The sequence below is a fragment of the Protopterus annectens genome, chromosome 3.part0 (assembly GCF_019279795.1).
Source record: "Protopterus annectens isolate FY-2018-M chromosome 3.part0, PAN1.0, whole genome shotgun sequence".
NCBI lineage: Eukaryota > Metazoa > Chordata > Ceratodontiformes > Protopteridae > Protopterus > Protopterus annectens.
In genome coordinates, this window is record NC_056731.1 from 1,691,234,639 (window position 1) to 1,691,248,714 (window position 14,076).

The following is a 14,076-nucleotide window of genomic DNA, read 5'->3' on the forward strand; positions in this document are numbered from 1 at the left end:
AGCGGACTTTAAATTTTGTTTTTTTCATGAGGGAGGGATTTGGAGGGGGGTAGTAGTTTGGTCTTTTTTGGGTTGAGCATGAGTTGTGAGTTAAGTCATGTTTCAGAGGCTGTTAAAGCTTGCCGAGTAATTTTTGGAGGTGTACCATGTTGTCAGATGTGCAGATGAGAATGGAAACATTTGGGTATTGTATTAGGGTGGCCCGTTTTGTGGAAGTATAGAGGGTGTTGGTCAAAATGTTAAAGTGGAGGGGACCAGGGATAGAGGCTTGTGGTACACCAGTGGTGACTGGGAGGTAAGGAGAGAGCATGGAGTGCCATTTACTGACTGATGTCTGTTGGACAGGTTGCTTTTGGACCACAGAAGGGTAGGCTGAGAGAGACCTAGTGAGGAAATTTTAAAGTAGAAATTTGCTGTGACAAACTCTGTTGAAGGCTTTAGACAAGTCTAGAGATAAGGAAGTGATTAGTTTGCCATTATCTCAAACTTTGCATAGGTTAGAAGGGCAGTGCTGTTACCATGGGAAGGATGGAAGCTGCGTTGTGTAGGAAATAGTTCTTCTGCAGGAGATAGTCTAGCAATTTTTTTTTAATACATTTTCAAGTATTTTTGCGAGGAGAGATAAGATTGTCATAGATCTAAATTATAGTGTGTTGAATTTCCTCCTTTGTGCAGAGGGGTAATGTGTAACTTTTTCCAGAGAGAGGGAACATGGGATTCCCGGATTGACCTGTTTATATGGATTGAGACAGGACAGGCAATGCTGTTGGAAGGTCATCAGCTGAAGAAGAGCATGGTTTAAGTTTAAAAGTTTTATATAAGATGTGAGCACAGGTTTGAAAGTGGAAGTGGTGATATGTGGCTGTTGGGCAGGGTTGGGATTAGATGTTCAGGAATCCTTGGTTAGAGATGCTATACTGTCTGTAAAATTAGAGTCGAAATGTATTGCAGGCTCAAGTGGTGAGTTGTCAGGAGAGAGGTTTGGGTTGAATTTTTGGCCGGGATGCACGATTTCTTTAATGGATGTCCAAAATTTTTGTAGGGTTGTGCTTAGTAATCTGAAAGTTGTTATAGTACAGTTTTTTGTCCTCATTTATTTGCTTTTTTGAAGCAGTCTGAAGTTTTCAAGATATTGAGATGTTTTATATTTTTGCCATTCTTTCCATGCTTTTTCTGTATCCTGCAGTTTACTCTTTTCGGATAGCCAAATTGCATCATTTGTTTTCAGTCTCTTCTTTCTAGGAGGTGCAAGGCTATTTAGGATGTTTAGAAAAGTTGCACTGAATTAAATTACTGCATTGTCTAAGGGGAAGAGTGTTAGGAAGTTTCAGTTAATGGATGATAGTGTAATGAACATTTCTGTGTTATACTTGAAAAGGTTGTTTGTTATATAAATATGCTGTTTAACTGAATGTGTGAGATGTCTAGTCATATGGACTGCGAGATGATCACGGAAAGAGTGACATTGCACGAGCTTGTCAGGCTGTACTTGTATCCTAGAGGGTTTATTATGTGCCCTACCCATTTCTTGCCCCACCGTCCATGCTCATCAGTCTCTGTTCAAGGACATCTCCCCTCATTAAATAACACCAGCCTTAAGCGAGAGTCATTGACAAGTGTCCATCAACCCAGGATGGATACACCCATCTCTTCCTGCCACTCCATCAGTTGTTTGAGGCTCTAATTGTATCCAGATTGATTGGGGTGTAGTTAGGGCTTTATCCCCATATGCCACTGGAGCAGCTTCAGCAAGAAGAGGTTTTAAGCTTCATGTTGAAAAGTGACATCCAAGAGGTCCCAGTAGACCAGAGGACCAGCTTATTAATCCAGGTTCTTTGTAGTTCTCAGAAAAGACAAAGAAGACTTGTACTTAATTTGAGCAACCTAAATAACTTTATTCGTGAAGAATCCTTTCAGATTGTTGTGGTGCAGCGTGTTCCCTTCTAGCAAGAAACTGATGTGGTGGTTGGGCCAACAAGATGGCTTTCTGCATATAAAGACTGCAAAGCTCCAGAGGAATTCTTTGCTTCCTGTTAGGAGATGGCCATTGTCAACTCTAGAGACTTCCATTTTCTTCTTTTCATCCTGCAGTGTGTTTATCAGATGTATTTCCATGGTTGCAGCAAACCAAAGTCAGACTTAAACAAATGTCTTTTAGCTATTTCAAGATGGAACAGATTCATTTCTGCTCCAGAGTCCATTTCTTGTGCTTTCTAGTGTTTGTACCATACTGGGGGGCCCTGTCAAATGCTCACATTCATTGGACTCAAAAGTATGTCCTGCAGAGCAAGTATTCCCATAACATTTCCATGCCCAAGAGCAGTGGGCCTTGCAACAGCTATATCCCTGCTTCCCCACACCAGATTCTACATGAGTTCTACATTGGGCTAGACTTTGAAATTTAACTGGGTCCTGTCAGCAGACCTCATGACAGAGCACATGAGAATTTCCAGAGTCTACAATTGGTGAGGAGGGAATTGGTGAAATGCTAGCTACACACATTTTAAGCCTGACTTTTGGCATTCCTTTCCAAGGCTGCACATCTGCACTAGGTGTTTCCACAGATTCCCTGTTCGGCATTGTGCGGGCATTCTCAAGGGCAAATGATTGAAGGTGGATGGTCACAGACAAGGACCACCCTGCATATGAACACTGTGGAGGAGTGCAGGTCCTGCTTACATTGTAAAGTCTTCAGGACTCCCTACCTTAAGGTGCTTTTGCCAAGCACACCAGTACCGTGGCAGTGGTTTGGTATGTAAGCATGCAGGAGAGAACTCATGCCACATCTGGAGGGGATAGAAGTATGAGAATGGGGTGTGTCAGTAGGATGCATTCTGATTGCCAGGCACATTTCTGGCTAGGCTTGTACTGTGGCGGACAGGCTTAATCATGATTTACTGATACTCCGTGAGTAGTCTCACTTTGTCTATGGCATGAAATTGTTCTGTTGCTCTACCTTATTTGCATCCTTGACCAGTTCTAAGCACAACAACCTATTTTTTAATGCCTCCTTTAAGGGAATGTACCACAGATGTCTTCTAGAAATGACTTCCAAGACTCCTTTATGCTTCCCCAGGTTCTGCTTTTTCTTAATTTTGTACAGAATACAAGGCCTACTGAGTCCAAAGTCATGGGTTAGTCCCAATGTGGCCTCCATTGTTGTGGTTTCCTCTCCAAAGTTTACCTGTTTATTTACTGGCTTAATACACTGATCACAATAGACCATTTGCAGGCACAGCCTGGGTGAAGAAATTCACACACACAAAAATGAATCACAAACTTGAAGTAATCAGAGATGGTAAAGAATCCCATTGACAGTTGAAACTCTTAAGTATTAACGTGTGAATTATTTTTTGGAGAGGAAAGCAGCAGTTGAGAACAGTGTGTCCAAGTAGAAGAGATGCAGGTGAGGAGGGAATTAGTGATGTGTCCAGTGGAAAACCACTTGCAGTCAGATTTTTTTTTAATGGTGGTGTCTTGAGTTGTGCTGTGAAAGTGGGGACAGGGGAGACTTATTTTAGGTGGGGGGGGGGTTGCCAGAGTTTGGGTGCAGGAATGGAGAAGGAATGGTACAGTACAGGTTGGTTTGGGGTATCTGAAGTGAGGGAGTTAATTGGGAGGGATTTTGGAGGTTGTAGAGGGTGGTTTATTATAAAGTTTGGCTGCAAGATGTGGTAAGGCACCTGGTTGAAGCAGTTTGAAGAGATTCTAGGAGTAGCTGAAGTCTATAGGAGACTGGTAGCCATTTGGGTTTAGAGAGGGATGGTACACTGGTGTTCCAGGGGTGGGGGATTGAAAATGAATAAGCAGATTTTGTTCTCAATGGACTTTAGAGTGGATTAGTTTATTTTAGAGACTGTGGCTCTCATGAAGAGTCCATATTCAAGTTGAACAATGAGGACTCCTTTGCCTATTCTAGATCTAGCTGGTCTGGCGAGAGAGATTTTCCAGCACCAGAATAAAAGAGAACTAATCCTTTTTCCTTGTGTTTTCAGTGTGGTTTTGGAAGTTAAGTTAACTGGTCTAGCCATAGACCTAAGTATTTAAAGCACATGATTATTTCTGTTGGGGAAGCATTGAGATGTGCATGTTAAAGTCCTCATTGCTAGAGAAGTATCTGTGAGACATTTCAGAACTCTGCTAACCTTTCAGGCTGGCAGAATTCATCTTTGCCTCAACTGTCTCTATCTGATTGCATGGTCATTTGATTTTCTGTAATGGACAATGACTCGTACTCCACCAGGGGTAGTCTAGATATTCAATACTAAATTGAGTTGACATGCATTGTCTGTATGGGCTATTTCAAAAGGTTTGAATCCTTTCATAGCTTCTGTTCCAGCTGTGTTAGATTCTTTTTTTTTTTTAGATATTTGACACAGGATTGAGCTAGTCTTCTATTAAGGTTGACCATACTACAGTTTCTGGGTTTTATCAGTGCTGTCATCATCATTTTGGAAAGTTTGTAAAGCCTTTCTCAAAGGCATCTTTATCTGCCCCTCCTGTCAAAGATCTGATTCCTGAATGAAAATTAATTGTGGAAAGTGCTCTTTAAGTGTCCATTACATGTGCTAGAAGAGACTGAATTTAGAAGATGCCTGTGTTAATCCTCCATACTTGGCTTTCCTCGAGGATAGAGTGCCATTATAAACTTAACCCATCTTTTATTCTTAAAGTACCACTGAGACAAATTAACCCTCAATCAGTCTGTTAACCTACCTGTATTCTTTCCTAATTACTGCAACAAATGTAGATATTTGCTACATTGTATGGATGTTTGTAGATATCTCATTTTTCTGTGTGCAGAACCAGATATTTCAAGAATGACTACAAAGTGTTTTGGCTTTCTGATAAAAAATGGCTATAAAATTTCTGAGATTACTTTTATAAACATGTTTGACTGGTTGCATTAACTTCTGTTATGAAAAATGCAACAACACTTTACCTTCTGGACCTGGAGCTCAGTGAGCAGGGACAGTGGCTGCATCCCAAGCACTTATCACAAATGTAGCTTTAGATGATACACTTGTAGCAGCCACTTGGGCTACACTTGAATACTTTTGCAAGCTGGATGTGATCTTCAGGTTGAGGTCTTCCTTTGTGACCACAGTTGTTGTGTGTATAGTCCCATGAAAGTGACCACCAGTCGAGGGCGAGCTTGGATTGTGTTCTAATATTGATGAGGATAGACCCTTCATCCTAGGTGCAAAAGTTGTAGCTGTACTGTAATGGTAGATCTCATGCAGGGCCATCGTCATCAGCATATTCATCTCCTCCCCAGCTCATTACAGACATGATTTGGTGTATTTTTAGTGATTGTACTTTGTTTATGCTATGCCGTGAGTATGGCGCAATATATAGTTGGAAAGGAACTGGTTTACACAGCATTATGGGTAAAATGTACTCCTAAAGACTTTAAAAGTCGTTGGTGTTCAGAAGCCATGTAGCTGAAGCACTAGTATGTCCTTAAGGGGCCATTTGCATTTATCCCATGGGCCTCCATTTCAGGAGGTTTAAGGTATTACCCAGTGAAAACTCTAGTTTGGTTGGATCTTTCTTGCAGAGTGTGTGTGGTTGTATTAAAATGTACATACATACATACAAATGTGTGTATACATCAAGCATATGTGCATTTTTATATGCACATGCAAGTATACACACGCATGCACGTGCACATATTTATTCATATTCACATGCATATGTGCTCATCTCTAAATTATAATATACAGAGATTTCTGTTTCCATTTTGACCTTTATGTTGGGCTGTCATACAAAAGTATTTTGAAAGTGGACAGTTGCTTGAAAGTAGTATATGAAATGCTATGGTAATACATCACTCAGTATTTTGCATGAGTTTTCTTGGGTGTACAATACATATTTGCTGAACAAAAGCAGTATGTAGTAGCTCACGGTACCACAGTGATGTGTTTTGGATGGATTTTTTTTCTTGGGATTGCATTTACTAAACATGGCCTAGCATACCCCATTTAAGAGTTGACTGCATACCGAATGTAAACAAGGATCATATGGAAATTATTAGGCATTCTTGTTTCTTTTGTGATTTTACTGGCCTGTTGAAGTGCTGGCTTTGATTGTAGGCATGTAGAATGTATACTTCTCTACTCAGAAATATACACATGTGCTTGAGACTATGGTTCTTGGGTGCCGTTAATGTCTGCTTCGACTTGCGGACATGAATACAATTTAGCTGTAAACCTCCCACACCCTGTTAATACACATGTTCTTTGTCACCTGTACATCACTGAGTAATGCCTCTCCACTGGCTTAGAGGGATAAAGTTCTGACTACAGCCTAATTGACTTGGGTTCAGTTAGTGACGTGGATGCCAGACAGAGCTTTAGAAAGGGAGTAGGTGTGATCATCCTGGGTGAGGGAGTGGTTGCATGGCTGAATCCTGTGATGACCCCTGGTGGACGCTGGGGGTGTCATGCTAGGAGGCATGAGCCAGAGGGAAAGGGAAAAAACCTGGTGACAGGGCTGAGCTGTTGTGAAGGCAGAGCAATACTGCTAGTCTCTATTCCGTGCTGACCGCTCAGATGTACTGCAACAGACTAAAACGGAGGGGGAAGTAAGAGGGGTAGCACATAAATTTAACCCCCCACAGATGACCCCAAGACCTCCAGGACGCACAAGTTCTTGTTAGGCTCAAGTCATGCACTGTGTCAGTACAGGGGATTAAGGAGGTGGCTGGTAAACCTGTTGATGGATGTGGGGTACTGGGTTTAGAAAAATAGGATGTGTGAGGGAGAAAAAATCCTCCCAAAAAATCCCAAATGACAAGACCGAGGGATAATGTTTTTTCTTATATAGTTAGCAATGTATGTCCATAGGGCAGCACCTCTTCAGAAATTTTCCTTGGGGATACAAGTATCTTTTTTGTGTCATTTTCTGAATAGCCAGTGTTAGTATTACTTGTTAGTTTATCATATTTTTATACATATATTTTCTATGAATATTTCATATTATATAATTTTATATGTATTTGCTCTGAAAAGGTTTTGTATAGGTTGCTAAAAATAGTAATGAAAAGCTTTTACCTTATGATAACAGATATGTTTCTTTCAGTTCAGACAGGAATATCTGGATACTTTATATAGGTATGCAAAATTCCAGTTTGAATGTGGCAACTACTCTGGAGCTGCAGAGTATCTCTACTTTTTCCGGGTATTGGTAAGTAGTCTGTATTCAATGCTTTTAATGCTGGGAATTAATTTCATTTTTGCCTTTTGTTCTTGATGTCATTTTTGTTTTTGTCCATTTTATTTTGTGTTTTACATGTTGCATTTGTTTTGTGCTTGCTTGTGTGTTGTATTGTGCATGCACTTGGATTTTTGCTCTGATTATGTCTGTAAAGGGTCTTTCAACAGCTCACTCACTCAGTTAACAAATAATGCATACAGGCATACATAGGTGTGTTGTTTCTGGATGTATTTGACAATAGCCTTATGTAGAATTGGATAAAGTTATCTCAGCTGTTATCTTGAATATGTTCTCAAGCTCTCCAGTGCTGTACAATTGAAGGCTAAGGTAGCAGAACAAGTCTAGGACCTGTGCCCACTAGTTATTTTCTGCCACTCACACAGTTAAGGGAGTCCTGATGTAGTTTTTTTTTCTTTTTTACAAAAAAATTCCCACTTTGAATGCTTAGAAAATGCAAGCCATCTGAATATTTGTAAGTGCCCATATCACAAGCCTAAACTTGCACCAGTGCTACTATATGTATTTATGTGCTTATATATTTTTATTGTTTGGCCGTAGAATACTGGTCTTTAAGCACCTATTTCTGGTCCAGCTTGGGAAAGAGAAAAATTAAGTGCGAATCAAAAGGTGAATTCAGTAATGATGAGTAAGGAATGCATGCACAGTACGGTACAAATGAGTTTTAGTATGCATCATGTATTTAGAAGGAACTGCATGTTAGAAGATAGCAGTATGTCTTTTATGGTCAAATGTCAAAAGTAATGTCGGATAACTGTGATAGAGCAACATTTAGAAGTGTTGAGAGAGAAAATGTTGGATGGGACACGACAGATGCATATAGACCTTACAGGCTATAGTATACTGGGCTACTTAGGATCCTAGGAGGTTACTAGGCTAATGGCCCTGGGACCCTTTACAAGTCTAGCCAAGAGCTTATCCCTAAAAAAGAAACGTCACTCAGCACCTGTCACCCCTGTTAATGAGGGACAAAGGTGGAACCCCTGGGACAAATTTGTGGTTTCTCATCCACTCATCAAGGTTGTGGTTGAAGAGGTTCAGCAAGGTACTCTGTTGGACATGTATGGGAAGTCTATTCCAGAGACGGGGCAGCCTCTGGGAGACGAACCTGTCTCTCCAGCAGGTTTTGTTGGTCGCATATTAGATTTAGGCCTATCGAGAGTGGGTAATGCGCGAGGAGTTAGACCTGCGGATATGGAGCATCTCTAATAGGGCAGGGTCCGATATTGCCTTGTAGGCAAGACACAGCTCACCTCTGAGCAATCTGTATGCTACCGAATAAAGTGATAGTGATTTGAGCTTGTCCACATAGGACATGTGTTGGAGGCCATCGATTCCCTTTGTGAGGTATTTCTGTGGCCTTTCCATTTGTTGCAGGTGTTGAGCTACATACCAAACGGGGCATTCTACTCAAGTATGGGCCTAATGAGGGAGGAGTACAGAGAGGTAATAACCTCCTTTTTCCTGGATGCAATCCCTTTACTTAGATGAACCAAGTAAAAGGCTTTTCTGACCACTGCCACCACATGATGGTCGCATGTGAGATTGTTGTCAACCTGAGTATCCAGGTCTCTCACTGCAGGTTGTTTGCTTAGTGAGTTGCCATTGATGTGGTAATCAGTAGGGGCTGTGTTTTTGCTGAATGGTATAATAATTTTTTTTGCGTTTAACTTAAGACCATGACTTTGGCATCAGTTATTCTTAGCTGTGAGACCCTCTTGCAGTATGTTAACGTCATTTGGGGGGGGGGGGGTCAAGTGACAGCACCCAACTTAGTCATCCACAAACTTGGTCAGCCACAGGCCCTTTGTCTTTGCCTGGACCTCTGAAAAGTAGATGCCAAACAATAGGGGTCCCAGGACAGATCCCTGGAGAACACCACTAGTGACAGGTCTGCTGTCGGAGGTGGTGGTGCCTATTTTGACCTTGTGGGCCCTATCTGTGAGCCAGTTGGCCACCCATCTGACAAGATGGGGATTAACACCGAGTTGCGTTGGTTTTTGATGATGCCCGAGTGGGGGATTGTGTCAAAGGCCTTGGACAGGTCAAGGTAAGCTGTATGTGTACTGACTTTCCCTCATCCAGGGCCTTGGTGGCAGTCTCAAAGAAGTCAACTAGGTTCAATAGACAAAATCTGCCCCTGATGAATCTGAATTGGGTGGGGTCGAGTGTTTGGAGATTACCTATGTCCTTCTTTGAGAACCATAATAATACGCTCAGTGGTTTTACAGATCAGACTTGTCAAGCTAATGGGGGCAATAGTTTCCCAGGTCAATAGTGACACCACCTTTGTGCAAGGGGATGACAATAGTGGTTCTCCACTCTGCTGGAATGAAGTCTGTAATTAGGCTGTGGTTGAATAGAGTACTCAATTGTGAAGCTAGTTCTTGCTGGAGATGGTGCAGACTATAGCCTGGGATATTATCAGGTCCCATGGAAGCTGTATTCTTTGCCTTGGATAGGGCCTTTAACACTTGATCTATGGAGATGTGAGGTGTGGGAGAAGTATCGGGGATGTCGACTGGGCCTTTGGGGGGGGATAGGTTCAGTGCAGACTTCACCCCCTTATCAGCCAGCAGGTTGGCTAAGTCTGCAAGATCAGTGTAAGTGGTACCATTAAGTACTAATTCGGAACAAACTTGGGCTTTGCCATGGAGGTTCCTAACATAACTGAAGAAGGACTTGTGGTTTCCCTTTGTTTCAGAGGTTAACTCATAATTGGCTTTGGAGTTTTTCACTAGTGATCTAATTTGCTTGTTGAGGCAGAGGAGGGAGATTTTCTGATATGGGATTTGTTCCTTTTTACCCTTGGACAACAGTTCCTTCCTTTTGTCGTAAAGCCTATTGATAGAGGATGTCCACCAGACAGGTTTGTGTTTCCTTGAGGAGCAGGTTTTAGTTCTGTTGGGTATGGCTGAGTCCATGCAATTGTGCAGGTGCTTGTATACTGCACTGTCGTACTGTTCAGCATAGTTGTCTGCATCCTCTGAGGGGGGGGGGGGTGATGGTGTGAAGCTTCTTATATCCTCCCTTAGGAGGGTGTAGTCAGCTCTTGAGAATTTTTTTTAGACTGGTTATGGCTGGGGAGCGGTTGGGTGGGATATAAACTTCAACCAAACTCTGTGCGCGTGGGTGCTGCACGGCCGGAAGATACCATATGAAAACACAGTTGGCCAGCAGAAATCAAGGCCACTAACACAAAAAACATTAGTGGATGAAAAGACTTCATTAAACAGACCAGTTTCGGCAATAAGCTGCCTTCTTCAGTGTTGAATAAACGGACATAATAACAGTTAGTATAACATGCTAATTTATATATACCCTCAACCAATAAAACCACTGGTATACTCCTGCCAGTCATGAATAAAACTTGAACCGGCAATTAGTAAAAAATAGTAAACCTTGAATATGAGACCAAGGCCAAAACATGGTAAAAAAAAAACATAATAATGTATATATCCCTGAATATCACTATAATGACCTAATAATGCACCACATAACAGTTACTAAAAGTATTTTGTTATATGCAACTACACCATAGAAATGAATAAATTCATTATGTATGTAACCACTATATGTTAACAACTATAAAAGCAAAATAATCCTATATACTATAAATACGGTGGAATCCAACATGAATATACGGGTAATCAACACTTTAAAAAAATAATAATTTACAAGAGATAAATGATAATATCTGAAACCAGATAAAATTAAGAATCCAATCATGGAAAAAAACATATGCATAAAGCCTGTAAATGTAATACCAATGGTGAGCTGCAAGTAACCCAATTGAGATGAGAATGCCCCATTCTTCATAAAAATTGTGGTTATAAATGGTCATTAAGTCCTGGTAAAAATAACGCACCTAGAGTGATAATCCAGTATTTTTCCTTATGGTTTAGAATACTGTGCCATCCTTGAGGATTAGTTCCATCACCGATAATTCGGTCAATGACCATGAACATAACTGGGCTTGCTGATGTTGTAATACATGACGATAGAGAGCGTTTGTTTCCCTCTTGTTCTTGATGTCGCTTCGATGTTCATTGATACGAGTCCTGAGTGGTCTCGAAGTCTGACCTACATAAAAAGCTGAACATCGGCAAGTGGCCAGGTACCCAGAAAAGACCATGCCTGGCATCCAATACTAGACTTATCGATTTTGAACACATTCTTGGACATCCCAAAATTCAAAATGCTGACTTTACAACAGCTACTGCCCACGCTTGGTTAGTGACTCTAGACTTAAAAAGGCATACCTGCATATCCCAATAAGGGAATTGTGCAGAAGATACTTCCGTTTCAAGGCAGGTTTTATGCATTACCAATTCTCTGCACTGCCCTTTGGCTTATCTACGGCACCCAGGGTCTTTAGAAAGTGCCTGGCACCAGTAGTTGCATTTTGCAGACAAAGAAGCATACAAATCTATCCTTACTTGGGCGACTGTCTCATTCAAGCAGAAAACAAGGACATTCTTCTTCAAAATCTGGCATTTGTAAAAAGGCTTCTAACATGCCTAGGGTACACAATAAATGAAAAGAAATCACAACTGGTACCCTCTCAAAAAATTACATTCCTGGGTGCAAGCTTGAATACAACTGCCCAGATGGCTTACCTTACGCCAGACAAAGGCAACTAACTATGTACTTCGAATAGATGGCAACAAAAACCCAGATCTGGAGTAGGGACTTCATTTATCAGCAACCTGTGGGTCTTGGATCCGATATCGGATCCGAGCCGGCAACTATTTATACAGCTATGGATCCGAGCTCCTAGCTCCTCCCCTCACCCATAATCCCCTGCCAACCCCAATTGACCTCAGATCTAGTTTGCCGCTCTTAGAAGAGACAGCTGGATTTCAGAGCTCCTGGCGACTTTCAGATAAGTTTTAAGAAAAACTTGTTAAAATAGAAAATATTTCTTTTCTTAAATAGTGTGTGTGTTTAAGATCCCCTTTTGTTAATTTTATTCTTTTTTTAGTGTATTTCCTCCCCTCGCTGGTTGTAGTGTGTGTGTGTGTGTGTGTGTTGCTTGTGTTTTTGGGGCCTGGTGTGTTTGTGTAGTTTTCTTTTCTTGAAAAATGTCGGCGGCCCCAAAGCCCATTTTTTCTAAGTGCACCGAGTGTGGCCATAAGCTTTCACCGGCAGATGGCCACACTTGGTGTGTTCGGTGCCTTGGGGTTGAACACATGTCCTCAGGCTGCATGATTTGTGCAGGGTTCAACCCCAGGGCACTGAAAGAGTGGAGGTCGAAGTTGGTCCTGGCGGGACTTTTGCCCCCGGAGTCGGCTTCGGCCTCCGCTATTCCCGTGGCACCTCCCCAGCCTGTGGTGGTGGCCACTCCTGCCCCCTTCCTCCGGCCGGGATTCAAGCTCCCACTAAAGCGCTGGAGGATAGGGAGGCCAGGAGGGAGAAACGGAGGGAGAAGCACCACAAGCGGCGGGCCGAGGCCTCCGCTCCGGCCCCCCCCCCCCAGCTAAGCGGGCTTCTCCCTCCACGGCTTCCAGGTCTCCTCCTCCTCGACTCCGATCACCTTGCTTCTCCCTGGGACTGGAGGAGGAGACCCAATCTCCGTCGAGGTCATCGAGGCGGCACTCCAGGCCTGCCTCGGTGGCCTTGTCGAGATCCACCTACAGCCTGTCTGATGCAGACTTGAACCGGATGATAAGGTTCATCCAGGCCCAGCTGCAGATGGGAGTGCTCCTGCCTCCCCCCCCTTCGGGGGGGGGGGGGCTCAACACCATTTTTTGCTCCGATAGCTCCTTCTCCGACCCGCTTCCCGGGTTTGGAGCGCTTGGAGCTGGGCAGCGTTGGAGCCGGGGGTGGGTCGGCGCCGACAGTACTGGGTACTTCGGATCCGACCCTACCCTCGGTTCCATCGTCGGATCCGACCTGTCAGAGCCATGGCCCAAGCTTCGGATCCGAGGGATTCAGTGTGCCTTCGGCTCCGTCGTCGGAGCATACTGGTCCCTCGGATCAGACTATCTCTGTGCCGGTACCGATCCCTTCATCGGATCCGAGTGAGAGTCGGCTCTCGGAGCCCAGGGAGAGCAGCTCCCCCTCGGCCTTCGATGTAGTGGAGAGGGCTCTGTTGAGAGCATCCAGACCCCCGGCCCTTGTCTCGGCTCCACCCTGCACTCCCTTTCTTCTGGGTCAGGCTTCCATCACCTGGCCACAGGGACAGCCTTCTTCAATGTCCCAGGTTGTTCCTTTGGAACAGGACATTGCTGGCGAGACCTCCTCGGACATCCCCCCCCCCCCCCGATGAAGTGCCTCGCAAGCATAAGTGTAAGAGGAGGCACGTGGACTCCCCCGAGTCCTTAACAGAGGACACGGACTTGGATGAAGGGGAAGGCTCCCCAAGATCACCCCCTGAGGATGTCTCCTTTGGAGACATCATGGAAATGCTTAGGCTCAGGGGGGGTGGTCTGCCCCCAAGGCTTCCTCCGAGTCTGTGTTCCTGGAGGCATTCGAAGCAGGCCCGTCTACCTCTTGGGTGTCCCCTCTGGCCGACCCCCTGATGGACCTTGTGACCACCAGGGCGTGGAAGGAGCCGGACACTGTGGAGCCTATTCCCAAGTGCCCGGATAGGATTTTGAGCCCCCCCGCAGACCGGCCCCACTGGAGCAAGGGTCCCCCTGTAGATGCCATGTTGATGGCGGCAGCCACTAACAGGGAACTAGCTCAGGAGAGCCCCTCGATCCATCCTCCGAGCAAGGAGTCTCGCTTGATGGATCGCCTTGGGAAGCGGGTATTCAGTTCAGCGACCTTCTCAGTAAGGTCTCTGAACTACATGTCACATGTCATCAGGATGCAGCGCGATCTTATTAAAGAATA

At 43.7% G+C, this 14,076-nt stretch overlaps 1 protein-coding gene across 1 annotated transcript in view; it reads left to right on the top strand.

Moving 5' to 3' along the window:
* Nucleotides 1-14,076, top strand: part of EIF3E (eukaryotic translation initiation factor 3 subunit E) — a gene marked incomplete in the record, with an annotated part of 1,040,336 nt that overhangs the window by 146,402 nt on the left and 879,858 nt on the right. The window contains 1 exon segment of the mRNA XM_044065734.1: nucleotides 7,084-7,188. Coding sequence (XP_043921669.1) covers nucleotides 7,084-7,188 — 105 coding nt within the window.